The sequence below is a fragment of the Grampus griseus genome, assembly GCF_964374135.1.
Source record: "Grampus griseus genome assembly, chromosome: 14".
In the NCBI taxonomy this organism is placed as follows: Eukaryota; Metazoa; Chordata; class Mammalia; order Artiodactyla; family Delphinidae; genus Grampus; species Grampus griseus.
Genome location: NC_139008.1, coordinates 29,624,814 through 29,652,515, shown reverse-complemented (window position 1 = coordinate 29,652,515; position 27,702 = coordinate 29,624,814). Strand labels below are relative to the sequence as shown.

Below are 27,702 nucleotides of genomic sequence, written 5' to 3'. Positions count from 1 at the left end.
TCCTTCTATTCCCTCCCACGGCCCATCTCTCCCCTTCCTGCCAATATCCACCATATTAGTTATCTATCTGCTGCATAATGAATTTCCACAGAACGTAGCACTTAAAACAACAAACATTAATTATCCCATAGTTTTTGTTGGGCAGGAATCTGGGTGTGACTTCCTCCAGTGAGAACCCTTAAGAGTTTCTCCCTGCAATCTAAGTGTCGGTGGGGCTATGGTCTCACCTGCAGGCATGACTGGGCAAGGATCCAGCTTCCAAGCTCCCTCAGTACACGTTGGCAGCATTCAGTTCCTTTCCATGTGGGGCCCTCCAACGTGGCAGCTCACAACATGGCAACCTGTGTCATCAAAGTGAGCAAAGGAGAGGGAGCAGTGGGTCTCACACTTGTGTATGTGCCAGACTCTCCCAGAGGACCTGTTAGAACACAACTCACTAGGCTCCACCCCCAGAGCTCCTGATCCAGCAGGCTTGGGTGGGGCCCAAGGATGTGCGTTTTTTAAAAATTAACATTTATTTATTTATTTTATTTCGGCTGCGCCAGGTCTTAGTTGCGGCACGCAGGATCTTTGTTGGGGCAAGCACAATCTTTTAGGTGCGGTATGCGGGCTTCTTAGTTGCAGCATGCGGACTCTTAGTTGCGGCATTCAAACTCTTCAGTTGCGGCATGCACATGGGCTCTAGTTCCCCGACCAGAGGTCTAGCCCGGGTCCCCTGCACTGGGAGTACAGAGTCTTACCCACTGGACCATCAGGAAAGTCCCAGGATGTGCATTTCTAACAAGCTCCCAGGTGATGCTGGGGACCACACGTTGAGAGCTACAGAATTATAGGTACCCCCCTCTCTAATTTTTTATTTCTTCATTGCATTTTATCTGTTGAGGGGCCACTCTTAAGAAGTCCAAGGTGAAGACAATGGTTTCAATCCTGGATGCAAATGAGAATTACTTGGTGAAAAACTAAAAATACAGTTGCCATATGATCCAGCAATCCCACTCCTGTGCATCTATCCAAACAAAACTGTAATTCAAAAAGATACATGCACCCCTACATTCACAGCAGCACTAGTCACAATAGCCTTTTGGCTATTGTGAAACAACCTAAATAGCCATTGACAGATGAATGCATAAAGAAGATGTGGTACATATATACACACATACACGCCTACATATAATGGAATACTACTCAGCCAGAAAAAAGAAATAATGCCATTTACAGCAACATGGATGGACCCAGAGATTATCACACTAAGCAAAGGAAGTCAGAAAGAGAAAGACAGATACCATACGATATCACTTAAATGTGGAATCTAAAATGCAACACAGGGCTTCCCTGGTGGCGCAGTGGTTGAGAATCTGCCTGCCAATGCAGGGGACATGGGTTCGAGCCCTGGTCTGGGAAGATCCCACATGCTGCGGAGCAACTAGGCCCGTGAGCCACAACTACTGAGCCTGTGCGTCTGGAGCCTGTGCTTCACAACAAGAGAGGCCACGACGGTGAGAAGGCCCGTGCACTGCGATGAAGAGTGGCCCCCGCTCACCACAACTAGAGAAAGCCCTCGCACAGAAACGAAGACCCAACAACACACCCAAAAATAAATAAATAAATTTATTAATAAATAAATAAATAAAATGCAACACAAATGAACCTATCTACAAAACAGAAACAGACTCACAGACATAGAGAACAGACTTGTGATTGCCAAGGCAGAAGGGGGTGGGGGAGGGAAGGATTGGGAGCTGGGGATTACCAGATGCAAACTATTATATATAGGATGAATAAACAACAAGGTCCTACTGTATAGCACAGGGAACTATATTCAATATCCTGTGATAAACCATAACAGAAAAGAATATGAAAAAGAACATATACATAATTGAATCACTTTGCTATAGAGCAGAAATTAACACAACATTGTAAATCAAGTATACACCAATAAAATTGAAAAAAAATTACTTGGTGAACTTTAAAGGGTCACACCATCTCCACATCCCCAGCAGGGCCTGGGAGACAATCACTGAAAAAGCAAATGTCACAATAGCAACTCTGATGCTCAAGCCCAGCTATGGGCCACTCATGCATCTAGCTGTAGATTATTTCTAAATCTTTTAGCAAAGTGGGGCCAGTTATTCCCATTTTACAGATAAGGAAATTGAGGCCCCAAGAAGGTAACAGGAAAGTGGCAGAGCTGGGCTCAAACACAGCCCCAAGTGCTTTGTCTGTCAGTGGGTCGCAGGCCTGTAACTCATGCTGGAGTCTCCGTCCCCTCTTGATGGAAAGTCCTCTGCCCTCAGATCTAGAGAAGAAAGTTGCTTGTGGTCAGGCTCAGCTGTGGATAAAAGCGCCTAAGAGCTGGGCCTTGGGAATAATTCCTGCCTGACCCCAAAGCAACCCCAGGCCCGGGATGGCAGCTGTGAATAATGGATGACACCGGGGAGAACACTGTGGCCTGTGATTCATCTCCACTGTGATGGACAACTACCTCTGGGGATGGGGAAGATAGATGGACTTCCCCACCAGGAGGCCCCGCCTCTCCCCTCCATCCCCAGCCTCTCTCCAGCCTCAGAGTCAAAGGTAGGGGCCACCAGGGAATCAGGGGTCAACCCCACTGCCTATTACTTCCTCATTTCAACCTCTAGACCCTTCCTCCTGTAGAAGCAGGGCCCAGAGACTAGATTCTGGAGGGTGAGGGAGGGAGGGAGGGAATGGCTTTGATGTGTGGTGGTGACAGATGAGGGCTCTGTAGCCAGACTGCCAGGGTTCAAGTCCTCTGACATACGCTAGCATTGTGCTCTTGGGGGACTCACTCATCCTATCTGAGACTCAGTTTCCTCATCTGTAAAGTGTGGAAAATACCATCAACTTCACGGAGTTGTCAGGGGTTAAGTGAGTAAATAACACATGTAAAGTGCTTGGCATCACCTGGCACATGGTAAGTGCTCAGTAAATGCTAGTTAGTGTTCTTATGCTGTGTACCCGGCAATGCGGGAAGCTTCCTGGGTAATTTGTCTTATGCAATCCTTACGGCAACCAAGGGCAGTATCTGCTATAATTCTCATTTTACAGATGAGAAAACCGAGGATCACGGAGATGAAGTATAAGATCGCAAAGGCAGTCCATGGGAGGAGCAGAATTTGAACTCAACATCCAGTGAACAATTCCCAGTACACTCAAGAGTCCCAGTCAAACATCCTGCCCCACTGTCCCCAAAATACACTTGTCACCTTACAAAAGCTCCTAAGATTATACGACCCATCCCTCCTTACACAAAAATCAACTCCAGATTAAGGGCTTAAATGCCAAAAACAAACAAACAAATAAAAACCACTTTAAAATTTTTAGTAGGAATTAGAGGTAAATATCCTTTGGAACTTAATGATGGAAAGGTGGTAGATTATGGACTTAAATGTCAAAACCAAAGCTTCAGAACCCTTAGTAGGAAATATAGGTGAATATATTTTAGACCTGTGTTGACAAAGATGTTCAGCATCATTAGTGATCAAGAAATGCAAATCGGGCTTCCCTGGTGGCGCAGTGGTTGAGAGTCCACCTCCCGATGCAGGGGACACGGGTTCGTGCCCCAGTTCGGGAAGATCCCACATGCCGGCGGAGCGGCTGGGCCCGTGAGCCATGGCCGCTGAGCCTGCGCGTCCGGAGCCTGTGCTCCGCAGCGGGAGAGGCCACAACAGTGAGAGGCCCGCGTACCGCAAAAAAAACAACAAAAAAAAGACATGCAAATCAAGATCTCAGCTGGCAACAATTTCACACTCAACTGGAAAACATTTTTAAATCGAATAATACCAAGTGTCGGAGAGGATGTGGATCATACATGCTGCTGGTGGGAGCGTAATTAGTGCAACTGCTACATAAAGTACCTTGTTATCATCTCCTAAAGTGAAACATTCACGTATTCTGAGTCCCAGTGATTCCATTTCTGGGTAAACATCCCAGAGAAACTCTTGCATGTGCACCAAGAGCCACTTATGAGAATGCCCAAACAGCACTGTAAATTAGCGGACACCTGGACACTACCCAGAAGGCCACCCACAGGACAGCAGATGGGTCAGCCATGGTACACAGACCTAGTGGATATATGACACAACAGTCAAAACAAGTGAACCTCCATATGGGCCAATCTTAGCTATACGTAGACTATTAAAGAAATTAAGCCCCATAAGAGTCAGACAGCTTGATACTCTTTTTTAGGTTATCTGGATTCCCTTTGTTATGGGTTGAATTGTGTCCCTGAAGAGAAACACTGAAGTCCTAATCCCTGGTACCTGGAAATGTGACCTTACTTGGAAATAGGGTCTTTGCAGATGTGATTAGTTAAGTTTAGATGAGGTCCTATGGGTTACAATGGGCCCTCAATCCAATGAATGGTGTCCTTATAAGAAGAAGAGGAGGTCCTAGTCGTAACAATCAGGCAAACAAAAGAAATAAAAGGCATCCATATTGGAAAGGAAGAAGTAAAATTATCTGTTCGCAGATGATATGATCTTATGTATAGAAAACCCTAAAGACTCCACCCAAAAGCTATGAGAACTAATAAATGAATTCAGTAAAGTTGCAGGATACAAAATCAACATATGAAAATCGTTTGTGTTTCTATATACTAACAATGAACTATCTGAAAGAGAAATTAAGAAAGCAATCTCATTTACAATAGCATCAAAAAACGATAAAATACTTAGGAATAAATTTAACCAAGGAGGTGAAAGACCTGTACACTAAAAACTATAACACAAAACAAACAAACAAACAAAACCCTGATGAAAGAAACTGAAGAAGACACAAATAAATGGAAAGCTCTCTCGTGTTCTCGGACTGGAAGAATTAATACTGTGAAAATGTGCAAACTATCTAATGTGATCTATAGATTCAATGCAATCCCTATCAAAATTCCCATGGCATTTTTCACAGAAATTTACAAAACTACCCTAAAATTTGTATGGAACCACAAAAGTCAAATAGTCAAAGCAATCTTAAGAAAGAAGAACAAAGCTGAAGGCACCACACTTCCTGATTTCAAGCTATGTCACAAAGCTATAATAAAACATACTGGCATAAAACTAGGTGCAGAGACCAGTAAAAATGAATAGAGAGCCTGGACATAAATCCACATATACTGTATGTCATACAGTTGACATAGAGTCAACTGATTTTTGACAAGGTGATAAGAACATAAAATGTTTGAGAAAGGACAGTCTCTTCAATAAATGGTGCTGGGAAAACTGGATATCCACATGCCAAACAATGAAACTGGACCCCAGTCTTCCACCACTCACAAAAATTAACTCAAAATGGATCAAAGGCTTAAATGTAAGACTTGAAACCATAAAACTCCTAGAAGAAAATATACGGAAAAAGCTCTTTGACATTGGTCTTGGCAATGATTTCCTGGATGAGACCCAAAAGCACAGGCAATAAAAACTAAAATAAACAAGTGGGATTACATCAAACTAAAGAGCTTCTGCACAGCAAAGGAAACAATCAACAAAATGAAAGGCAACCTACAGAATGGGAGAAAATATTTGCAAACCATATATCTGACAAGGCGTTGATATCCAAAATATACAAAGAACTCACACAACTCAATAGCAAAAAAAAAAAAAAAAAAAGTAAATAATACGATTTTTACAATGGGCAAAGGACCCGAATAGACATTTTTCCAAAGAAGACATTCAAATGGTCAATAGGTACGTGAAAAGGTGCTCAACATCACTAATCATCAGGGAAAAGCAAATCAAAATCTCAATGACATATCACCTCACACCTGTTAGGATGGATATCATCAAAAAGACAAGAGATAACAAATGTTGGGGAGGGTGCGGAGAACAGGGAACCCTCTTGCGCTGTTTGTGGGGATGTAAATTGGTGCAGCCACTGTGGAAAACATTACGGAGGCTCCTCAAAAAATTAAAAATAGAACTACCATATGATCCAGCAATCTCACTCCTGGGTATATATCCAAAGGAAATGAAACCAGTGTCTTGAAGAGATATCTGAACTCCCATGTTTACTGCAGTTATTATTCATGATAGCCAAGATCTGGAAACAACCTAAATGTCCTTCAGTGGATGAATGAATAAAGAAAATGTGGCATATATATACATACACATATATATGTATATATACATATACATACACATATATATGTGTGTATATATATATATATATACACACACACACACACATACATACACACTGTAATATTATTCCACCAGATGTTACGTGAAATAAGCCAGACAGAGAAAGACAAATACTGTATGGTTATCACTTATATGTGGAGAAGAAAGAGAGAAAGAGGGAAAGAGAGCTAGAAAGAAAGAGAAAGAAAGAGAGAAAGCTGATTTCATAGAAACAGAAAATAGAATGGTGGTTGCCAGGGGCTGGGGAAAGGGGGAAATGAGGAGATGTAGGTCAAAGGGTACAAGAATAAGTTACAAGAATAAGTTCTGAGGATCTAAGGTACAGCGTGGTGACTATAGTTAATAATTCATTATTGTATACTTGAAAGTTGCTGAGAGTAGATCTTAAACATTCTCACCACGTGCACACAGGTGTGCGTGCACACACACACACACACACAAGGAGTTAACTATGTGAAGTGACGAATAGGTTGATTATATTGATCTGGGTAGTCATTCTGCAATGTGTATTATATCAAAGTATCACACTGTACACTTTAAATCATATTTGGCAATTATTCCTCGATAATGTTGGGGGAAAAAAGAAGAGGTGATGACACATAGAGGAGAAGGCATGTGAAGACAGAGGCAGGGGCTGGAGTGATGCACCTACAAGCCAAGGATTGCCACGGATTGCTGGCAACCACCAGAAGCCAGGAGAGAAGCATGGAGCAGATCCTTCCCTAAAGCCTGCAGAGGGAACGTGGCTCTGCCAGCACCTTGATTTTGAACTTTTAGCCTCCAGAACTGTGAGAGAATAAATTTCTATTGTTTTAAGCCATCCAGTTTGTGGGAATTGCTTCCAGCAGCCAGGGGAAGCTAATATAGCCTTTTAATAAAGTTAGTAAGAAGAAACTAACATAAAAAAATATACTTTGAGGGACTTCCTTGGTGGTGCAGTGGTTAAGAATCTGCCTGCCAATGCAGGGGACACGGGTTCGAGCCCTGGTCCGGGAAGATCCCACATGCCTCAGAGCAACTAAGCCCATGCGCCACAACTACTGAGTCCTTGCGCCACAACTACTGGAGACCGCGCGCCCAGAGCCCGGGCTCCGCGACAAGAGAAGCCACTGCAATAAGCCCGTGCACCGCAACGAAGAGTAGCCCCTGTTTGCCACTGCTAGAGAAAGCCTGCACGCAGAAACAAAGACCCAACGCAGCCAAAACTAAATAAATAGATTTAAAAAAAACCCTATATATATACATATATATACACACACACACTGAGGATAAAACCATACAAGAAGGAAAGCAGGGAGTAATGAAGACAGGACCCAAGGTGATGGGGACCACAGGGTGGGGGATGGGATGGGGAACCTCAAGACTGGACTTGGGCCATTGTTAGGGTTCTGGCTTTTGATAAATGGGTTACTTGATGTGTATCACGGGATTAAAATAACTGTGGAAATTTTTAAGAAAAGCAGGTCATGTAAGACCAAAGAGAATACGCCATGATCTGGATTATGATCAGTCCATCATTCTCTGCACCTGAAGTTTCATTAGAAAATTACTTAAAATCAAAATAAAAGGGATCCCTGCTCAGCTCGCTGTCTGCCTGCTTCCACGTCTGTGAGTTTCTCTGGTGCCAGGACGAGGCTGCATCCTCCCAGTTCGGGGCACACCTTCTCAGAGAGCCCCTGCCACCACACCTCTCACCTTGCTGTCTTTCCGTTTTTCCCTAGCGCATACACTGTCTGATAACCCCTACAGTGTACTCAGTTCCGTGTTTATCATCTGTCTTCCCCCAGGAGACTGTGAACCCCGTGAGAGCTGAGTTTCCCATCTGATTCATGCCTGTCTCCCCGGGAACTAGCACAGTGCTTGGCACAGAGGAGGTGCTCCATAAAGATTGGCTGAATGAATGAAAAAGTGAGTGAATAAATGAATGATTTAGTGAATGGGTGATTAAGGGGCGCCAGTGCCCAGGTGTACGTGTGTGTTTCGGGGGGTGGGTACCGCACGTGGGAATGCAGGGCAGGCTCAGGGCAGGGAGCACCTCAGGACAGCCCTGCCCTCCCCCCTCCCCAAGTCTGCCCCTCATCACGCTGATAACACAGACTCCAGGAATGAAGACCGGAGCCAACCCCGGCTGCCCTCAACCCATGACAACCCAGCTGGACTCTTCCGGTCAACACAGGAGCCCATGGGATATCTCCGTCCCGGCCAGGGGCTCTGTCTGGTCCTGCAGTAAGAGGACCGGGCTGCGAGCGGCTGTGGGGTTCACCTCTGGCAGGTTCCCCACTTCAGCCATCTGTCTTCCACTGTACTCACTGCTTCCATACCCCCGTACCATCTCCAGTTACTTCTATTACATTTTGCTTTAAATTAACTCACTTAGTTTTTTCCCCTGAATAGACTGAATTAAAAAGGAATAGGGGAGAACTCCCTGGCAGTCCAGTGGTTAGGACTTGGTGCTGTCACTGCTGTGGTTCTGGTTTCAATCCCTAGTAGGGGAACTAAGATCCCGCAAGCCATGTGGAGCGGCCAAAAAAAATTTTTTTTAATAAATAAATAAAAAGAAATGGGTATGTCACTATCAAAAATGGAAAAGCAGTATCTGTGCCCAAAATAGAAAGTAACATAAACTGCAGAAAAACAACACGTTGTTAAATTCTAGATCAAGACTGTGGATTGCCCAAGACTGTCAGCCCGAGGTCTGCTCCCTCCTGGTTATAAGGGAGCCAAGCCAGTGCTAGAGAGATGCTAGAGAGATGTTAAGCCACCCACCAGCAAGGGAGGATTTCTCTCCTTGACCAGGATTGCTGTGTGATTCAGAACAAGATGGCGCCCTCTCTGTGTCCCATCTAACCTCGCCCTGCAGAACTCACCAGCGGCTCATTTCTCTCCCTTTGGGGAACTTCCCTCTGGCCAAGCAGTTTTCATTTCATTTTTAGGCCTGGAACCCTAAGAGCTGTGGGCTTGGCAAGGAGGCCCCACTGGAGTCTCCCCGGAGGCTGGCTGAGGCCTCTCTACTCCCCAGCAAACCCCTCCCTTGTCCCACTCCCTCCAGTGCCCCAAGGGAAGCAGGCACAGGGCCAGTCTGGCACAGGGCAGGCCCGGCTGGGCCCCAGCAAGCCCCAGGGAGCCAGGGTGATCTCAGCCCTTGCCCTTAATTATCTTCCTGGCTAATGAGCATCTGAAAACCTCCATGTCATCTACAGGAGGACCCCTGGGATGCTGGGGGCAGGGAGATTCTACGGGCCAGATGTCACCAATGGAGGGAGGTGGTAGGGGCCCCAAGAGAGGAAATGGGCTTGGGGAGGAGAACTATACTTCCTGCCTCTTTGTAGGGGAGAAAGCTAGGGCTGGGGCAGGCACTTACGGTGGCGGTTAAGTGCAGGACTCGGCAGCCTACTCTGCGGGCTCAGATCCAGGCTTGTTGTGCACCACCTGTGACCTTTAGCAAATGCATTAGCCCCTTGCTGCTCAAAGTGTGGTCCCCAAACCATCAGTACCACCTGGTAGCTTGTGAGAAATGCAGAAGCTCGGGCCCCAACCTATTGAGTAAGTATCTACATTTTAACAAGACCCCCAGGTGATTTCTGTGCACATGTGCCACTCTGTGCCTCAGTTTCCCCATCTGTAAAATGGGGATTAAAATGAATTTATGCATACGTAGTGTTTAGAACAGGGTTTGCTGCTATTATTATTCATTCATTGTTATTATTATTGAAGCAACTCACTCTGGGCAAGAGGGATGGCTGGACCCAGGTGGGCTATTCCCAGTCCCCCACCTCTCAGGGGCCCAGAGATGGGTTGTCACTGTGAAGACCAGGAGCCTGAGGCTCACAGAAATGCAGTGATTTGCCCAAGATCCAAATGGGGGAGCCCAGGTTCAACCCCATCACTGTTCAACCCTATTACGAATGTTAAGAGTGAGTGAAATTGTTTCCTCTGCACAAGCACTTGTGGTGCTCACAACCGCCCTGTGAGGTCAACTTACTGTCACCCACATTTTTCAGATGATGAAACTGAGGGACAGAGAGATTAGGGTGCTTTTCTAAATCTACCCAGCAGGAAAGGCTGCACTGCAGCCGGGCAGTCTGACGCTCATCTTCTATGCTATGCTGCATTCCCCCTCTGGTTTTTTCCTGCCAGAACCTGTTCCCCCAAAGTGTCCCTGCTTCCCCTGTCATTTCTTTGACAACCCTAGCTCTGGGGCTCCGAGCCTGCTCCTCCCAAGTGCTCACCACTAATGAGGTCTTTGGCTACTTGAGGCTGGAACCGCAGAGGCCGCTGAAACTGTCTCTGTGGGAAGAACCTGCTTCCTTTCACCCTGGGCTCCCAGGTGTGGCTAATGAGGCAGGAGCCCTTGAGGGCCGCACTGCCCAGCCTCAGGAGCAGGACTTGTTCTGGGCTGTCTGACTCTGGTGTCTGCGGACCTGGCCTGGAGCTGGAAGCTCCTCTGCCTCTCTGTCCCCTCTTACTTTCCTCTCTTACAGCTCCCATCCTGGGCCTGGCCTCCTGGCTAGGGCACAGCAGGGCCAGACCTGGAGGTCTGCAGTCTGCCCATTCATTCATTTACTCGACTGGCACGCATCATACTCTTGCAAACGTTCAATTTTGCAATGCACAGGCGGGAAAATAACAAAGGGACCGTGCTAGGTGGAGATCAGGGAGGGCCCTCTGAAAGACAAGAGTGGAAGAATGTTTCAGTTGAAGGAAACAGCACAGGCAAAGGCCCAGAGGTGGGAAACAGCTTGGCACATTTGAAGCAGGAAGGAGAGACCAGCGACAGTGTGGCGACTATGGCCTTGAGAGCTGGGCCCTCCATCTTCTCCCAGAGGCCTCTGCTTGAGGCTGGCAAAGACATTTCCAGACAAGACTCCCAGCTTCCAGGATGAGGGGCTCCACCTCCCCCCTCCTGCCTTCCAAGCCACAGGTGGCGATAAAGGGAACTTGGGCCACAGAGGCCTTGAAGTACCCACCCTTGCCCCTCTTATGGGCCCCGGCTGGCCACAAGGGGGAGTGTCCTCCTGCTGGACCGCCTTCTTGGGTGGACAAGTGGACTAACCGGCAGTAACTCCCAGGCAGACAGGCGTGGCCTCCAATCCTGTCTTCATTATATGCGGGCTGTGGTACTTCAGCACTTTGGAGCGTCTGGAAAATGAGTAGCTCTTCCTTTCCCCGTTGTCTCCATGAAATGTGTTGAGAGCTGAGTACAAGGCATAGCTCTTGGTGAGGGCCTAATCGCGGGGTTATTAAATTAAATAACCATGATTATAAGAGGCCAAGAGGCTGCAAATTCCCCACAGCTTCAGCCCGCAGCAAAATGAGTGCTCTGTGAGGGCAGAGTCCTTATTTGTCTTGTTCGTGGCTGTACCCGCGACCACTGGTGTACCCAGCACATGGTCGGTGTTCCATAAATGTTGAATGAATGGACAGATGGATGATGAATTAATGAACTAATAAACGAGTGAACAACCAGCTCCCTCCCCACGGAAGGACATTTAACTTAGGGGTCCTGCCTATCTTTTCCTCCTGCCCGGGATGCTGCCGCTCCCTGCTTCCGGGCAGCGTGCCACACTCTTACCTGCTGTGCGCCTCAGTTTTCCCCTCCGTAAGCTGGCGGGAGTAAGGAGAGCCTCTGGGGGGTTGGAGGCAGGGCCCCCAGCCCGGGCCTCGCACCCACCCGCGCCCAATCGGCGCGCTAGGAGGTCGAACCCGCGCCCCGCCCCCAGTTCTGCCAGCTGCGCTCAGCCCCCGCCCCGCGCGCACGTGACCCCGCCCCGGCCCGCCCCGCCCAGCCGTCCCAGCGCGGACTCCCATTGGCTGTTCTAGGAGAGCCCTGCCCCCGTCCGGAGCGGAGCCGGAGATACCCCGCCCGCCGCAGAGAGGGGCTCTTGCGTCCGGACTGTTCGCTGCGGCCGGACCGGGCTGGCTGGCTGGCTGGCGGCTGGCTGGCTGGCGGGCGGGCGGGCGGAGCCGGGCCCGCGGGGCTGCGGGACGATCGGGGAGATCGGGCCGGGCTGCGGGCGGCGCCATGGTGAGAGGGGTCGGGCGGGCCGGGCGCTCGGGCCCGGCGGGGGCCTGCAGGAGGGGAACGGGCCGCCCCGGATGGGGTGGGGGCGCGCGGTGGGGGGCGGGGGTCTCTGCGGCGGGGGAGGGGCAGCCCGGGCGGGGGCGCGGCTTCGGGGGGAGGGTCTGTTCCGGGGGGCCGCGCCCGCGGGCGGGGGTTCTTTGTCCGCTGCGCTGCGGCGAGATCGGGACAAAGGAGGCGGCGGGGGGCGGCGGCGGCTTTGCAGGGAGCTGGTGTCCCCCCAACCCAGTGCATGCCCCTCACCGCGGCCCGCAGTTCTGCGCCCCAGGCTGGCCGCGGGTCTCCTCCGGACACTTAGGGATTTTTAAAAATAACAGAAGGCGGGGATCCTGGCAACCTCCAGAGTGGTCAGGAGAGCTGCAGAGGTTAGGGGTGGGGGTTCTGGCGACGTCTGGCGCCCATTTCGCAGGTGGGGAAACTGAGGACGGGCCGCGGCGTTTGGTGCCCGGTTCCGTCGGTGGTGACTGTGCGGCGTGGGCATGACTGAGTCTCGTAGTCCCCCGTCCCCTAAGCTTCCCCCGCGCCAAGTCAAGCCGACTGGAGTTGCCTCTCCAGCTGTCGTTTCCCCTCCAGCTGTCGCCCCCTGGGCCGAGCTCCCTCCACCCTCCAGCCTCGCTTAGCTCTTTGGTAGAGTCGGGGAGACAACGGAGTCGCCTGGCAGGGTTAAATGAGAGGGTGCGTGGAGCGCGCCTGGCACTGCGCCTGCACGTCGCCCGCGCTTGGCACGCGGGAGCTGCCAGGGCGCTTATCATCCCTGTGTCCCCAGCATAGAGCCGTCCACCCCAGTCACCCAGACTCTTTGGGTGGGGGCGGACTGGGGTTCACTTGTCCCCCTTGTCCCCTCAGGCAAGGGAGCGGGCAGGCGGGGGTCAAATAATATGACATTTTAGTGTCAGAGTTGAAATCCCGGATTCTGGATCCAGGCTGCCTGGGTTTGAATCCCTGCGCAGTTACTTTCGGGCTGTGTGACCTTGGGCAATTGGTTTAACTTCTCTGAGCCACAGATTCTTTATCTGCAAAGCGGGCATAGTAATAAATCTAGGGTTGTTTTGATGCTGAAAGGAGATTATCTGTGTGAAGTGTTCAGCCCAGTGTCTGGCACATAGTAATTATTGCCAACTTTTGCCAGGCGTCTACTGTTATTACCAAAGTTGTTTGGCAAGTGAGCTGAGCCTAGGGCAGCCTGTGAGAGTAGCCAGTGGCTGATTCACAGGGTGGGGGCACAGGAGACTCGGACTGACCTTGGGGCAGTCCCTGGGGTTCTCTGCCTATGCCAGCTTCCTCTTCTACACAGGGGAACCTGGGGGGTGCTGGTGCGAGTTTCCTCTCCGGGAGGACCGTGGTGTAATGGGAGGGTGGTGGAGGGTGAGGTGACACTGGCTGCAGAGCTGGGCACAGCCCAGTGATTGTCAGTCTCCCATCCGCATCCCCACTGTTCCTGCCCAGGCTTTTGGAGGGCAGGGGCCTGTGTGATGCTTCCTTGGGTTCCAGTGCCTGCTCAGGCCTGGCACAGAGCAGATATGCCACCTGCCCCCTTGTCATGCCCCGTCCTCCCCACAGTCCTATGTTTCTAATCAGAAACTGGGCAGGAAATGTTTCTGGTTTGTGAAGTGGGGTCCCCCGAAGAGACAGAGCCTGGTTTGCTGGCATACCTGATGGCTTTGTTGGGGGAAGGGGCATGGCTTCACCCCTGCGGAGGTGGTGCGTCCCCTGTAAGCAGGGCAGCCCCAGAAGGTGGAGGCTGCAGGGGGGGAGGGGTGGCAAGCTGGTGTCCAGCTGGGCTGGGTGACACTCATGATGTGCCCAGTTAAGCGAGAAGAAGGTAGCAGCGGCGTGTCCCTGAGGAAGGCGCTATTTGTGGCACTGGGCCTGAACCAGGCCCTGTACCCTCCTGGGAGCAGGTCCTTTCGGGGGGAGTGAGGGGCGACCCTGTAACACCCAGGAAGGTGTGGTACCTGGTGACACACAAACCCGGTGGCCCCATAGCCCTTCTGTTTTCACATTTCTTATCACTTCTCAGCCTCCCCACAACCTGGCTGCTGAGGTCAAGGCCTCTTTCCCATTTTGCAGGCTGAGAAACTGAGGCCATTAGGAGCAGCTTGCTTGGCTGCGTCACAACAGCTAATTATAGTGAGTGGAGGGATGGTGTGGGTCAAAGGAGGGGACTCTAATCTGCTCTGCTGCTGGCTGGGCTCCACTGGGCCTTGAGTGTGTGAAGGGACCTGTGGAGTGGGGTTAAGGCTTCATTTTGGGGTCCCCTGAAGAGGCAGGGGTAACTAGAACCCAACCCAACATTGGGGAAGACCTAAGCCGTGGGCCTCCGAGGGCAGCAGGACAGTGGGGGATGCCTGCGCTCAGCTTGCTGGTGGCTGATGCAGGGTCTGTCCTTTGAACCCATCGTGGTTCGGGGTGGGGCACGGGGAGAGGTCAGAGGGGTGGTGTCCGCAGACGCTGGGCTTTAGAAAGCTTGTTGAGATCCATCTGAGGGAGGTGGGAGCGGGAGGGTGGAGGGAGGGTGGAAGGAGGGTGGAGGGTTGGCACTGAGTGTTTGGGGGATCCAGATGGCCTTGGGCTTCCAGTGCCAGCTTTCGTCCTGAGGGAGCTGGCAAGGAGATGCTACAGAGGTTGGGGGGAGCATGGCCCGTCGCCCACCCCTAGAGTGCCCGGAGACTACAGTCCTCGGCTGTGCTCTGGCTCCCAGGCTGACCTGACCCTCTGCACTTAGAAGACCCCTCCCTTTATTCTGCTGGGCCCCACTTCTGGGTCCCATCCTCCTTTATTCTGTCCAGGTTCACTCTTGGATGATCCATTCAAGCTCTCCACGCCTTAGTTTCCTCACCTGTGAAACTTGGATGGTAGCAGTGAGCAGCGCTAGCCACGGGCTTGTTGGGAGGAGTAGATGATGGTATGGAATAAGTGTTAACTGCTTTGGTGATTGTTCTAAGGGGGTCCACGTTTCCCATGTGCCATCCTGGGCGTCTACCCAGCCCAAGCTGTGGTCCTCCGCGTCCTGCCCTGTGTGCTTTCCTGGATCAGGGTGAGGGGTCAGCTGACTTGCAGGAGACATCTTAGCTTGGAGGGGTAGGAGGGAGGCCCTGAAGAGATGAAGCAAGGGGTGGGGTCCAGCCCAGGCCAAGAGGGTTCAGAGGGAACTGGCCGGCCGCCCTCATGCTTCAGGTTCCTCTGGGATCTGCATCTCAGTGGCATCTTCCCTCCCCTCCCCTCCCCACAGCTCGTGCAGGGACAGCTGCCCCTCCGTGGGCTTGGGCCAGGCCTGCCTGGGACCCACTTGCACACGTGGCTCCTACCCCCATGCTCAGCCTGCAGTCTGTCCTTCCACGCAGGCTGCCAGCTCCCTTGAGGGGACCCGTGGTGGCTTCAAGATTCGGGGGCATTCGGGGTGGGGGCTGCTGACCGTGATCCCCATGCAAGCAAGGTCTCCTCTGATTACTGCCTCCCCGGGCTTGGAGTGGTCGGTCAGCAGACATTTATTGAGCACCTGCTGTGTGCTGGTAATAGGGCTGGGGATCCAGCAGTGGGCAAGATGGACAGTGTCCTCCTACAGCCTCAGAGTCCACTGCGGGAAGGAGACGGCAGCCAGGGAAACACCTTCCCTCACCCAAGAGAATTTCAGGTGGCAGAGCGCCAGGAAATAAGAGGAAGTAGTACGAGACGATGGCCAGTGGGGGTGGGCTGTGTCTGGCTCCTGGGTGATCTGGGAAGGCAGCCCCCAAGAGGCACCTTCTGAGAAAGTCCCGTCTGATGGGAAGGAACCAGTCACGGGACACTCAGGGAAGAACACTCCAGGCAGAAGGAACAGAACGTGCAGAGGCCTTGAGGTATGAGGCAGAAGGGTGTGAAGAAGCTGGGGAAGTAGAGAATTTGGATTCTCTGCTGGTACCAGGGAGGGTTCTGAGCAGGGGATGACATGATCAGATTTTTTAACAGATAGGTTCTCAGGAAATACTTGCTGAGTGAAGGAACAAACACATTCAAGGGAGGGCCAGGGACTGCAGGCAAGGCATGACTGTGGGCTGGTCACCTGGCTCTACCCGCTCCTCCTGACCTGGGGCAGGGGCAGCAGACAGGGTTTTGAGGTCACCACTCCTCTCAGAAGGTCCTTGGAGCTGGGGCTACCTCTGCCTCAGTTTGCTGGTTGGTGGTTGGTCCCGGGACCGCTTGTCCCCCACCCCCAGGACTCAGAGGCACTTCCTGGGCTCCTCAGCTGGTTTGGCCCCTGGGGTCCCCCCTCCCCAGGTCTTGCTGCCATTGTTTGATTTCCCACTTCCTGTCCCTGAACCACCCCCCTCCTCCCCAAACACACACACTTCCCCTTCTGAATTGATACTGACTTGCCTTCCTGTCCAGGAACCCAGGGGGAGGGCAGGCACCCCAGCAGGCGCTGGGCACAAGGGCCAGTGGAGAGGGTGAGGCGGGGAGGGACAGGCAGCTAGGTGTGCTCCCGAGCGGGACGAGGGCACAGGGGTTGGGGCAGGTTCACCCAGCTGCAGCCAGCAGGCTCTCTGGGGGTTGGGGGCATCACCTGCTCCATGCGGAGGCCCAAGAGGACAGGCTGAGCAGAGTTGTGGGAGCTGATGGTAGCCCTGATGGTGGCAGGGGAGAGGCCAGCAGGACCTGTGCACTGGGTGGGCACAGAAGTGTGCAGGGCCACTCACGGAGCACACAGCCCAACAGGGGAGGCAGGTGCCAACCCGATGGCCCTGACACAGACGCCAGGGTTGCACGTTGAGGCTGGTGCCCTGGAGGGAGGGAAGGAGTGAGTGCAGCCACAGGACGAAGAGGACTTCCTGGACCATGGGGTCAGGAAGGCTCCCCGCCTGAGCTGGAGTTAACCAGGGCAGCCTCCACATGTTGATGTTTGTCTGGGGTCTTTGGGGAGCTGTCCCATGCCATGTGAGAGGTTTACCAGCATCCCTGGTCTCCATCCACTTGATACCAGTAGCACCTACACACACACCAGCTGTTATAATCAAAAATGTCTCCAGACGTTGCCACATGTCCCCTGGGGGGCACGGTTGCCCCCACTTGAGAACCACTGCACAAGTGTAAGGGGAGCAGAGCATTTGGGCAGAGGGACCTGGCTGGGCAAAGGTCTGCAGGTAGGAAGGAGCATGGGGTCAGCAGGAGAGGAGCAGGGGTGGAGATGCTTCATCAGGTCCCGTAGGTGACTGTAGGGACTTGGGATCTTTCCTCTGAGTGACAGGGGCACTGGCTGCAATGGCCCCCACAGGTGGACCAGGGAGCCTGTTGAGAGTGATGGCAGCGGCTTGACCCTGGGGGCAGTAAGAAGGGGGAAGACTCCAGGGATGTCGCCCCCCCCCCCCGACTAGGACCCCTCTGCACAGGTGGGCGTGGGAGCAGGGCAGTTCTGGGGGTCTGTAGGGTTTTCTCAGGGCCCGGTCCCCGGACAGACTCAGGGGTGTTGACTTAGCTGCCTTTGACCTTCAGGCGAACCTGGCCTTGGGGTGGGGGTGGAGGGCTCCCTGGTGTGGATAAGAATCATTTCTAATTAAGGCTGTCATTGCTCAAGGAGGGCAGGTTCCATCCTGTCTGGAGGGAAAACCTTCCGCTTCCAATGATGTCTACCTGCACTGATGTCTGTCTTCTCCAGAAAAACCAGATTCAGACAGCTGAGCATCGACTCTGCCCACCCTGTGCCCAGGTGTTGCAGGCATCCTCGTAACCACCTGGGTGTTAGTTACTATTATTTGCTCCGTTTACGGTCAGGCAGGAGAAATTTTCAAAGTGCAAGGTCTTGGCACCCAGGGGTGCCACCACCTCCAACCTCAGTGGGTTGTTGCTGTCTGGGCCTTGGGGCATGTACACCCCTCCCCGCCGCCACCCAAACCAGCTGATCTCCAGCTGCAGCCACTCCTCGCACTTGCCAGTGGGCCCTCCTGCCTTCAGAGCCTTAGCAGACAGTGTTCCCCTGCCGGGAAGCTCTTCAGGGTCTGGCTTTCCCGCACAGCACATCTCGGCATCAGCATCACCTCCCTGAGTTTTGCCTGCCCCGCCCAGTTTAGCATCAAGGCATCTGGTCCCCTATGTTCCCAGCATTACATTCCTGCAATTGTAGCGACAGGTGTTTGGCATATTGATCCGTTTGCGGTCTGGCTCCTGCACCAAGATGCCGGCAGAGGCTGGTCTGTCCCACTCTCCCCTGCCCTCCCCTAAGTTTTTTCAGAGCCAGGTCAGCTACAGCTTCTTTGTGGGCAAAGACTGTTGTCGGCTGCACTCTCTCACAGGTGCTCCTGAAGACTCGTTGAGCTATGTATGTCCCGTTGTCCCGTTCACGAGAGGGGCTGATGTCATTTCCCTGCTTTTGAATCCCTCATCTCTGGCTGTCTTGAAGCACTTTATTATTATTATTTTAATTTATTTATTTTTGGCTGCATTGGGTCTTCGTTGCTGCGCACAGGCTTTCGCTAGTTATGGCGAGCGGGGGCTACTCTTCGGTGCGGTACGCGGGCTTCTCATCGCGGTGGCTTCTCATGTTGCGGAGCATGGGCTCTAGGCGCACGGGCTTCAGTATTTGTGGCTCGCGGGCTTAGTTGCTCTGCGGCATGTGGGATCTTCCCAGACCAGGGCTCGAACCCGTGTCCCTGCATTGGCAGGTGGATTCTTAACCACTGCGCCACCAGGGAAGTCCTTGAAGCACTTTCAATCTGTGAGCAGTTACTGAACACCTAGTGGTGCTGGACTTCTAGAACATTCACCTTAAACAGACCCTCTTTCAGCCTCTGCTGCAGTGGTGATGGAGGTCTCGGGTGCCCCCTCTCAGGTTCCTGAGAAGCCTGTCAGGTTCCTGGCTGAGCGAGGATGACTGCCTGTCTGGTAGCAGAGGCACTGAAGGTATTAAATGGAAGTGGCTGGGTTGAGTGAGGAGAACGCTGGTAGCATCGTAAACAAAAACACCCAGCAAATGCCAACCAGTCTGTTTCTCACTAGGATGCGGGCAGGATGGTCAGGCTTAAGAACTGATTAAAAATAGACCCCATGGAAGAGCAAGCCCGAGCGTGTGAGCTGTCAGGGTCCCCAGCGGAGTCCCCAGTGTAGCCTCATCTTGCTCTTTCTTTCAGGGCTCTCGTGTCCAGCCTGGGTTCCAGCCTCACTGAGCCGTCCCCACCAAGACCTTCCTGCAGAGGGCCCCCCCCCCCCCCCCGCTCAAGCGCTAACCATGTCCATCATGGACCACAGCCCCACCACCGGTGTGGTCACGGTTATCGTCATCCTCATCGCCATCGCTGCCCTGGGGGCCTTGATCCTGGGCTGCTGGTGCTACCTGCGGCTGCAGCGCATCAGCCAGTCAGAGGACGAGGAGAGCATCGTGGGGGATGGCGAGACCAAGGAGCCCTTCCTGCTAGTGCAGTACTCGGCCAAGGGACCGTGCGTGGAGAGGAAGGCCAAGCTGACCCCCAACGGCCCTGAAGTCCACGGCTGAGCCGGGATGCGGAGGCTCCTGGACCTGTCTGCCGCCAGCCAAGAGGCGCAGTAGGGGCGAAACCACAGACGTGCTACCATCTGAGAGGAAGGGTTGACGCTTGCTGGCATGGCCTCACCGGACTTCGTCATCGCATGCACCGACTCCTGGGGTCCCGGCGGTCCTGAGCCAGGGCTCAGTGGCACTGGGCAACCCCTCAGCCTCCTGGTAGGACTGCCCATTGCAGGCAGTGGGCAGGCCTGACCTTGCTGGGGCTCATGGCCCCACAGCGCTTTTGTTACTTGAATGTTTAGCTGAGCCTGTTTTTGATGGAGCTACTACTGTAACGCGTGAGCTCACAAGCCTGTGAACTGTAAATAGGCCCCAGAAGCACGTGCTTAAGCCTCTCTTGCTGATTTTTTAAAAAATATAGAGCACATGGGACTGTCCGTACTAACGCTGAGCTGAGTCAAGGCGGGAGGGGGGGTCTTAGACTTGTAAGGCCCACATTGCACTTGGCGGGGGCCTCAGATACACGTGTGTATGTAGAGAACGTGACACGTCGGCTTTAAGTCTCGCAGCTAACCTGTTGGGGTGCTTTGGCGATTTCTGCTTTGTGAGCAATGAATGGGAGCAGCAGCACGTCCCGCCCTCTCCTGCTCTAGGTAGATGAGGTTGTAAATGCCAGTTCCTGTTGCTAGTGGAGTGATTGCAAGGAAGCTACTGCAGCTGCTTGGGAGCCGGTGAAGGACGAGTCAGGGCCCGAGGCCCGAGTCCCAAGGCTGCCAGGCATCCTAGTGGCCGAGCAGTTTCTGGCCCCCGTGGTCTTGAGCATGCTGAGCACCCTGCCCCCCACCCAGCTTTACTGAGCACAGGCTTCGCTAGAAACACCAGAGCCGCGGTGGCTACCTGAATCCCAAACCCAGTTGGCCCAGGAAGGACAGAACATTGTGGTTTTTGTTTGTTGTTGTATTTAATATCTTCTGCACTGGAGGGGGTGGTGGGGGGTGCTTGGTTTCTTCCCCCTGCCCTTTTCACAAATTCGCTTCCTTTCCTCCCAGATTCCCACCCACCTGCTGGGTCCTGGATTTCATTTTCCACCTCCTAGGTGGGCCACCTAGGAGGGTACCCTGACCTTACTCTGAGAGCGCCAAGTGTCACCCTTGTGTGCCTGTACACACAGGAGCCCCCAGCAGCCTGTGCTTAGTGGGCACCCAGGGGAGGGGGCTGGGGGAAGAGGGAGTTTCAGGTTCAGGATTTGGTTTTCGAAAAGGTGAGGAGTTTGGTGGCTCTTGGTCAGGCCAGTGATTCCCACCCTGCCCCTCCGAGATGTCCCTTGTGTATACTTCAGTGAACTTGCTTAGGTTTTTAATCCCACCACTGTAAGCACACCCTAAACTATCATGATTAAAATGTGATTTGTGTCTGCATCCTCGGGAATAAACTGGAGGCCAGCTCTGGGTGAGCTGGGGAGCGCTGGCCCTCAGCACTTGAGCTGCCTTGCCAGCAGCATGGGCAGGGAGCTCCCAGGTCGCCAGGGGCTGCCCCCTATTCCCAGCTCCCCCTCAAAGCTCTGGCCTCCTGGTCGGGCGGAAGGCGGCTCCTCTGGCCTCATCCAAATCTCCTCTAAAAAGCATGTTGAACTAATCAACTTTCTAGAACCCCTAGTAGGGAGCTTAAGGAACACTCCTTTTAGCGGCGTACCCCTAAATTAACGGTCAAACATTAAGGTGTATAGCTTGGGGGGAGGGGAGGAGTAGCTAGTTAGGCCATTTGAGCTGAAGGCAGGATTGAGACAGCACAGGTGGGCTACTAAGGAATCCTTAGGAGGCAGCCGGGCTTTAGTACAGGGGAGGAAATGCCTTTGGCCCCCACCTGGGGATGGCCAAGCATGAGTCAGGCTGGAGACTAGCAGAAGGCCCTGTAAGCAGCACACAGGGTGTGGGCGGGAGGAGGGGTCAGAAGTTCTAAAGGGGTCAACTGGAAGGTCAGGGAGAAGGTGTGTTTCCTAATGAAGGACATAAGAAAAATGGGGCAGGTGTAGGGGTGTTCGATCCATTCCCCTCACATTTCAGAACTTCAGGCTTTCTACCTCTACTTTCTGCAGCCGGCAGCCTGCACCTAAGGCTGTCTGTCCTTTACCCAAGTAACCGAGGAGCTCCCGGGCCTTGCATTTTCAGTCCCTGAGCCTGACCCTGAAAATGACCATTGCTTGACTGTCAAACTCACCCTGAGCTTCTTACCATGGCCGGTGCAGTTTCGGTTTTGAAAAGATGAGGCATCACTTTCTCCTCAGTTTCAGTCCTGGAGGTTCCTTATCCCACGACATCTGTGCCATTTGCATCAGGCCCATCAGCACGGTGTCAGTGCCAGGTGAGGGTCAAGGGCATGGTGGGGCACTAGTGGGGTCTCTGGAGGCAAGTGGAAGTGCCTGCAGAACTGGTGACCAACCACATAACAGCTCTCACTGTTCTTGGTCAACAGCTACTTTTTTTTAGCATAGACACCAGAGCCACACACTCAAATGGCTTAGTTAAGTTATGACCTCTCATTGAATTCTTTCTGAATAGCCCAACTGTTGTGTCCAAGTTTTCTGACTAGTCAGTCAGGACATTAGCCTTTCATTCTGCATGTCATCGCAGAAGCAACAGCAGGGGGATGGGGAGGGAACGCCGACGCTGAGCCACTAAAATATGGACTAACTTTTCAGACAAATCTTCAAGTGGACTGTGCTACTGTTTTTGTCTCAAAGCTACCAAGTTTGTGCAATAAGTGGAGGGGATGTCATCCCTGTTCAATAAAAGCTGAATGACATTCAAGCTGATTTTCTAGACCACTGAGAAAATCTTTATTTACAATAAATTTCAATAAAATTTGCATAAATATATTCGCAATGTATAGTCTTCACCTCTGATTTCTTCATGTTATTTTCAAAGTTAGTCTGTCCTGTTCTCAGTGCTCCTTTCGGAGGCCAGCGTGGAGCTGACGTTGGAAGGCGGAGGGGTGCTGGCTGGTAGCCGGGGGGTGCCCGAGGGCTTGTGGTAGTCCAATCGCACCTCATCCAGGGGAGCACGGTCTTCGGCCCCGTCCCTGCCCTCCAGTTTCTGCTCCATGGTGGCTACCAGGATCTTGAGCCACGTGTTCTCAGTGAGAAGGTTCTCCGAGGCGTCGGCCAGCTCCTGGAGCTTGCGGGCCACCTCCTCAAGCTCCCGGGTTTTCTGCTCGTACAGGGCCTGCAGCTGCTCGCTGTGCAGCTGGAGCAGGCTGTGCTGCCTCTCCAGCGTGTGCTGCTGCCGCCGCAGCTGCTGCTCATCCCTACGCGCGCTCGAGAGCCGGGCCTCCACCTGCCCCTGCGCCTGCTGCAGGGCGCTGATCTCCGCCCTCAGCTTCTGGATCTCTCTCTCCAGATGGGAGATGTGCCCCTGCTGCAGGACGGCCTCTCTCTGAAGACACTCTTTGGTAGGAGGGTTAACCAAGTTCTGGGGGGCAGAAGCAGGGTCTGAGTGATGCAAAATGAACCTCAGCAGATTTGGAAGGGTGATGGGAAGGTCTTCGGGGTATTTCACACTTAGGTCCTTTCTGGAGAGAAGGGGAAAGGAGTCAAAGATAAGAGAGTCACACCAACATTCTTAGTCCAAAACCAGACTGCCGCCGAAGGTCAAGCTGCTTATTTCCTACCAAAAGGAAGTCAGCATGGAAAATGTCATCTGGCAAAAAAATTTCTACAAAGCTGAGGATGTCCCATATGCTGCTTCTGTAATTAAGGTGGTTTATCTCAAAGGTGTGTCTGTTCCTGAGGACAAAGAGCTCAGTTTCTGTTCACAACCTTCCAAGAAAGATAAGAACTCAGGGCAGAGCGGCCTCCCTGTGCTCTCAGACGCCCAGTGGCGCGTCAGGAAGGGTGTCCGGGGGCAGGACTGCCACCCATGTCACTATTGTGGCCATCGACAATGCTTGGCGAGACAGGAAAAACCTCCAACACTCAGCCTGGCTCTTCAGCAAGCATTTATTACACATTATCCGAGGCAAGAGTTCTCAACTGGGGTAACTGTACCCTCCCTTCCCCAGGGGACACTGGGCAACATCTGGAGACACATTTTATTGTCACGATGGTGGAGGTGCTACTGGAGCCCCACCCCTGACAAACAGACCAAGGGGCTCTGAGGAATTAAGGTTGCCGGGCCCTGAGAGCAGAGAATAAGGAAGGAGGGTGACATATGAAGGGGATTTTCCCCAAAGCTTTGCTGCAAGTCCTGATGTACAAATTTCCTTTTTAGAACTTGTCATCCAATTGTCTGATGACCAAAATTTCTACCACAGATACATTTACCTGTGTATACACCACCTGGCTGCAATAAATCCAAACCAGCAGCTTTAGCATGAGGGGGGCAGACACCATCCAGTGTTAAAGGAGTGGAGGTGAAGGGCACGACTCCGGGGCCCACCCGCCTCTGGGGCCTCACAGGACTCCTCTGTGGCCTGCACTGCCTTGTCTGTAAAGGGGGGAATATGAGTCTCATCTACCTCAGAGGACTGCTGTAAGGACTGCATGAGTTACCTGAAGGCTCAGGGAATGTTAGCTTGAAAAAAAAAAAAAACCAACCACATTGTTCCTTAGAGAAACTGACCAGAAATCCCTCATTAAGAGCTTGCACACCCTCTCCACACACAAAGCCAGTGGCCAAACACCTAAGAAAAGACAAAAGGTGTTCTATCAAAGAGTAGCCCTTTCCCTATGAAATAAAAATCACAGGGAAATTAAAGTCAGGTATGTCCCATTTTATATGTTTATGGAAACTTTCAGATAAATGGAACAATTTTTAAACTTTGGGGGTAAGTATATAACCACGTTTTCCTTTAAAGCATCGTTTTCTTAACATGTACGCTTTCTCCAAGTGGGGCCTCCCAGTCATTCAACTGACAACTAAGAACATCCTGGCCCCTGTGAAGTGTGGGTGAGGATGGACAAGCAGAGGCTGGATCCACCCCTAAGTTCTGCAACACAACCTGGTCTTCTAGGACAGAGCAAATGTGAATCATCCCCAGCAAAGAGCTTAGTGCGTGTATCTGGAGACATTTATAGGACAGAAAACGATACTGGTAAACATGCTATTTTAGAGTTTCTGGAGCAATCTCCATGAACCTACCTGATGGGTGTGCTAAAATGCTTTCAAACTTCTTAGAAGTAGCAAGGATACAGAGCGTCAACAAACTGCTTCCAAAATGGTAATCATTTTGAAAGTGTAGTGGTAAAAGGTCCCACTGTTTATTTGACTCTGGTCTAAGTTCACCAGGAGTATGTGTACGCACCTCTAGCGTGTAAAAGGCTAAATACAAAATGACCAATGGGGTATAAGTTATCTGCTCCAAAGAGGGGCTATAATACTGAGGGAGGGTGGGCTGCTCCTCTAAAGAAGTGAGGTTCTTCCCCAGGGGACACATCAGAATGAACCCCCCACCCACTTCTGATCTCCTGGCCCAGGGCCGGGCCAGAGCACCTGCATTTTGGAACGTCACACAGAGTGGGAGAAGAAGAGTGGTTCTAAGGTGCCCCTGCACAAGAAGGCAGCCTTGCTGGGAGCAGGAGGTAGTCCAGGCTGTGCACTGTGGCAGAGGACAAGCTCCTTCCTATGGTTTCTTTCATGATCATAAAATACAAACAACGTGCTCACTGAGTACAATTTGCAAAGGATATAAAAAGCATACAAGAGGCAACCCTGTGACCATTGGTAACCTTCACTCCTCCAAAATTATCGTCAACATCTTGACACCTTCCCTTCTGCACACATTTTAACCCAGTGCATGTGTAAATTTATATTTTACCAAAACGCATATATACTTTTATATTCTTTTCACTAAAAATAAGCATGTGCCCTGTGAAGAAGGTCTTACTGCTCGTTATCAGTTTTTCGTTTCCTCTTTTGTGAGCTGTCAGCTTTTTGCCCTTTACCTTCTGAGTGAACTGAACACTCACTTTAGACCAGTTAATGAAGAGCTTGCTTCACTTCTGATTACCATTTATTTTTAGGAAATAAGAAAAATTCCATTGCAAAGCAGTAAGGCTTTGGCTTACCAAGTTCTCTGCATTAGAATGGAACTGGACAGTCTACTATTCAGTATTTACTTTCTTGACTTTTCAATACAAGGGAACTAGGAAGAGGCTGTAGCAGCGACCTTCCTGCAGGGCATGGAAAATGAGCTCATCTCTATGCTGACTCCATCAGGCAACCTCAGAATGAAAGGCACTCAACCCAAACGCGAAACAATTCCAGCTGCTGAGAACCTCTTTGTGCAAAGGCATGTGCTGGGTATTACGACGTCAATGTTTTTTCCAACTATGATTGAAATTTGAAAATTATGGTGTGTTAAACTTCATGCCCCACCTCTGTCCCACACACAATGAAATTACTTGTGTTATTGTCCACGGTTCCTGGACCGTGTGGCACCTGCCTGAGACACTTCTTAAAAAGAAAAAGGCTCGTCACAATACAGTCAGCAGTAGAACTGGGTGAGTCACACTCTGTTTTTAGTGTGTGATTTGACAAGACCCTACTACCACAGGAAGTATTCCAGCAAAAATTCTTTGAGATAAGGGGGAAAAACCAAGGAAATGATTCAGTACACATGAAGGAAGCACTCTCCTAGAGAAGCATGAAGAGCATGGCAGTGGCTGCAATAAACGGTAAAAGCGAGCGCCAGAGAATAGAAGACATGTGAGTTAGGGAACGTCACTAAAATCATCCTGCAAATGCTTTTCCCTATAAAGATATTGTCAAAGCCATGTGACTGGGTCCCTGAGGACCCATCCTTTTAAAAACAAACAGGAATCTGTACCAAGAGAACATCTGGTTTATCAGGCTTTAAAAGGCCAAGAGTTAATTTCCCTTCTACCAAAACATCTGGATCCACATTCGCTAACTGCCAGGTCACATCCCCTTGCTAACGGCCCATCCCTGCTCGCTGGGCTTTCAGGGAAGCTGCCCTGATCACTCACCTTGGAGCACCACTTAGACAAATGTGAAGAGATCAAGGTGACAGCCCCGTCAGGTGACATTCACAGAAGTCTGCACACCTGGGGAGAAGGCTTCTTGAGCCCCAGTATGCGGGTGCAGTGGGTAGAAGGGCCTCTGTTTCCTCCTTCTACCAGGGGGCCGAGGTGGCCATCCGCAGGGCTCAATGACAAATGACTCATGTAGAAGCGGGCAGGCCGGGCCTGACTCCCTGTGAGGCCCAACAGTAAGCTGTTGTTTTGCCCCACATGAACCTGGGGCTCTTTGCTGTCAATCTCAGCACTCACTGTGTGCTCATAAGGCCAAGAAGGTGAACAAGTTCCAGTGGCCACATTCATACTCGTGTAAAACACACTCTGGGAGGGGGCAAACTTAAAAAAACTACCACACCTGACATCATGACACCAAAGTCCTTTTACCCTTGGTTCCCAGTGGCACATTTTTTGAACATTTTATTCTAAATACTTTAGTAATAAGTAATGATGTACACTTCACTTCTGTGAAGTACCTTAAACCCATTTCATGTTCAGCAAAAGAATCCCATCTGCCCAAATATTGAAAAACTTCAGCTTTACCTGTTACAGGGAAAAAATAAGACAGTAGGAAGACGGTCAACCATAAATTCCCAAGGAAGGTCATTCTGAGATACATCAATCCTGGCAAAGGGAAAGAACAGAAAAAGCAAAAGATCAGCCCAAGAAACTCCAACTTGAAAGGATCTTCTCAAATAATTGAAGAACCCAGGGCACTGTCTGCGCCCACACAAGACTGGCCCCTGGCGGTGAGTGCACCACTGGGTATAAGGCAGGCACAGCTTGTGGGAGAAGCAGCGAGACTTCCAGGACGTGCAACTGTCCACCTAACTCACTGAGGGAAATGTCATGTCTTGAAAGTAAATGTAGAATCCCCCCTCAAAAAAGCCTCACTGACACCTCAGGAGTAGTCCACGCACCTGACCAAATCTGGGCAAGTACCTTAACCGTTGGATCAGCTCTGGAAAAAGGAAATCATTGAGCAAAA

At 51.5% G+C, this 27,702-nt stretch overlaps 2 protein-coding genes and 1 long non-coding RNA gene across 5 annotated transcripts in view; 1 reads left to right on the top strand and 2 right to left on the bottom strand.

Moving 5' to 3' along the window:
• Positions 1-270: 270 nt before the first annotated feature.
• On the bottom strand, positions 271-11,841 carry LOC309832822. Its single transcript, XR_014297718.1, has 3 exons — positions 11,725-11,841; positions 11,120-11,377; positions 271-341 (listed from the first exon to the last, which is right to left on the bottom strand). It is a non-coding gene; the product is annotated as an uncharacterized lncRNA (long non-coding RNA).
• Positions 11,842-12,107: 266 nt separating this feature from the next.
• Positions 12,108-19,693, top strand: SNN (stannin; the record flags this gene model as incomplete). The annotated part of the gene is made up of 2 exons (XM_082671128.1): positions 12,108-12,177; positions 19,332-19,693. Exon 2 carries the CDS (start codon positions 19,430-19,432, stop codon positions 19,691-19,693), a length of 264 nt encoding a protein of 87 aa, XP_082527254.1. The 5' UTR covers positions 12,108-12,177; positions 19,332-19,429.
• Positions 19,694-19,712: 19 nt separating this feature from the next.
• The window catches only part of TXNDC11 (thioredoxin domain containing 11), a 68,821-nt gene continuing 60,831 nt past the window's right edge, over positions 19,713-27,702 (bottom strand). The window contains exons 12-13 of one of the 3 annotated variants that reach the window (XM_082671127.1): positions 27,258-27,338; positions 19,713-23,251 (exon numbers count right to left, since the gene is read on the bottom strand). In XM_082671127.1, the coding sequence (XP_082527253.1) occupies positions 22,609-23,251; positions 27,258-27,338 (724 nt within the window). In that variant the 3' untranslated portion in view covers positions 19,713-22,608. The remainder of the gene's footprint in view (positions 23,252-27,257; positions 27,339-27,702) is intronic. The other 2 variants (XM_082671125.1, XM_082671126.1) reach the window with 2 other exon arrangements.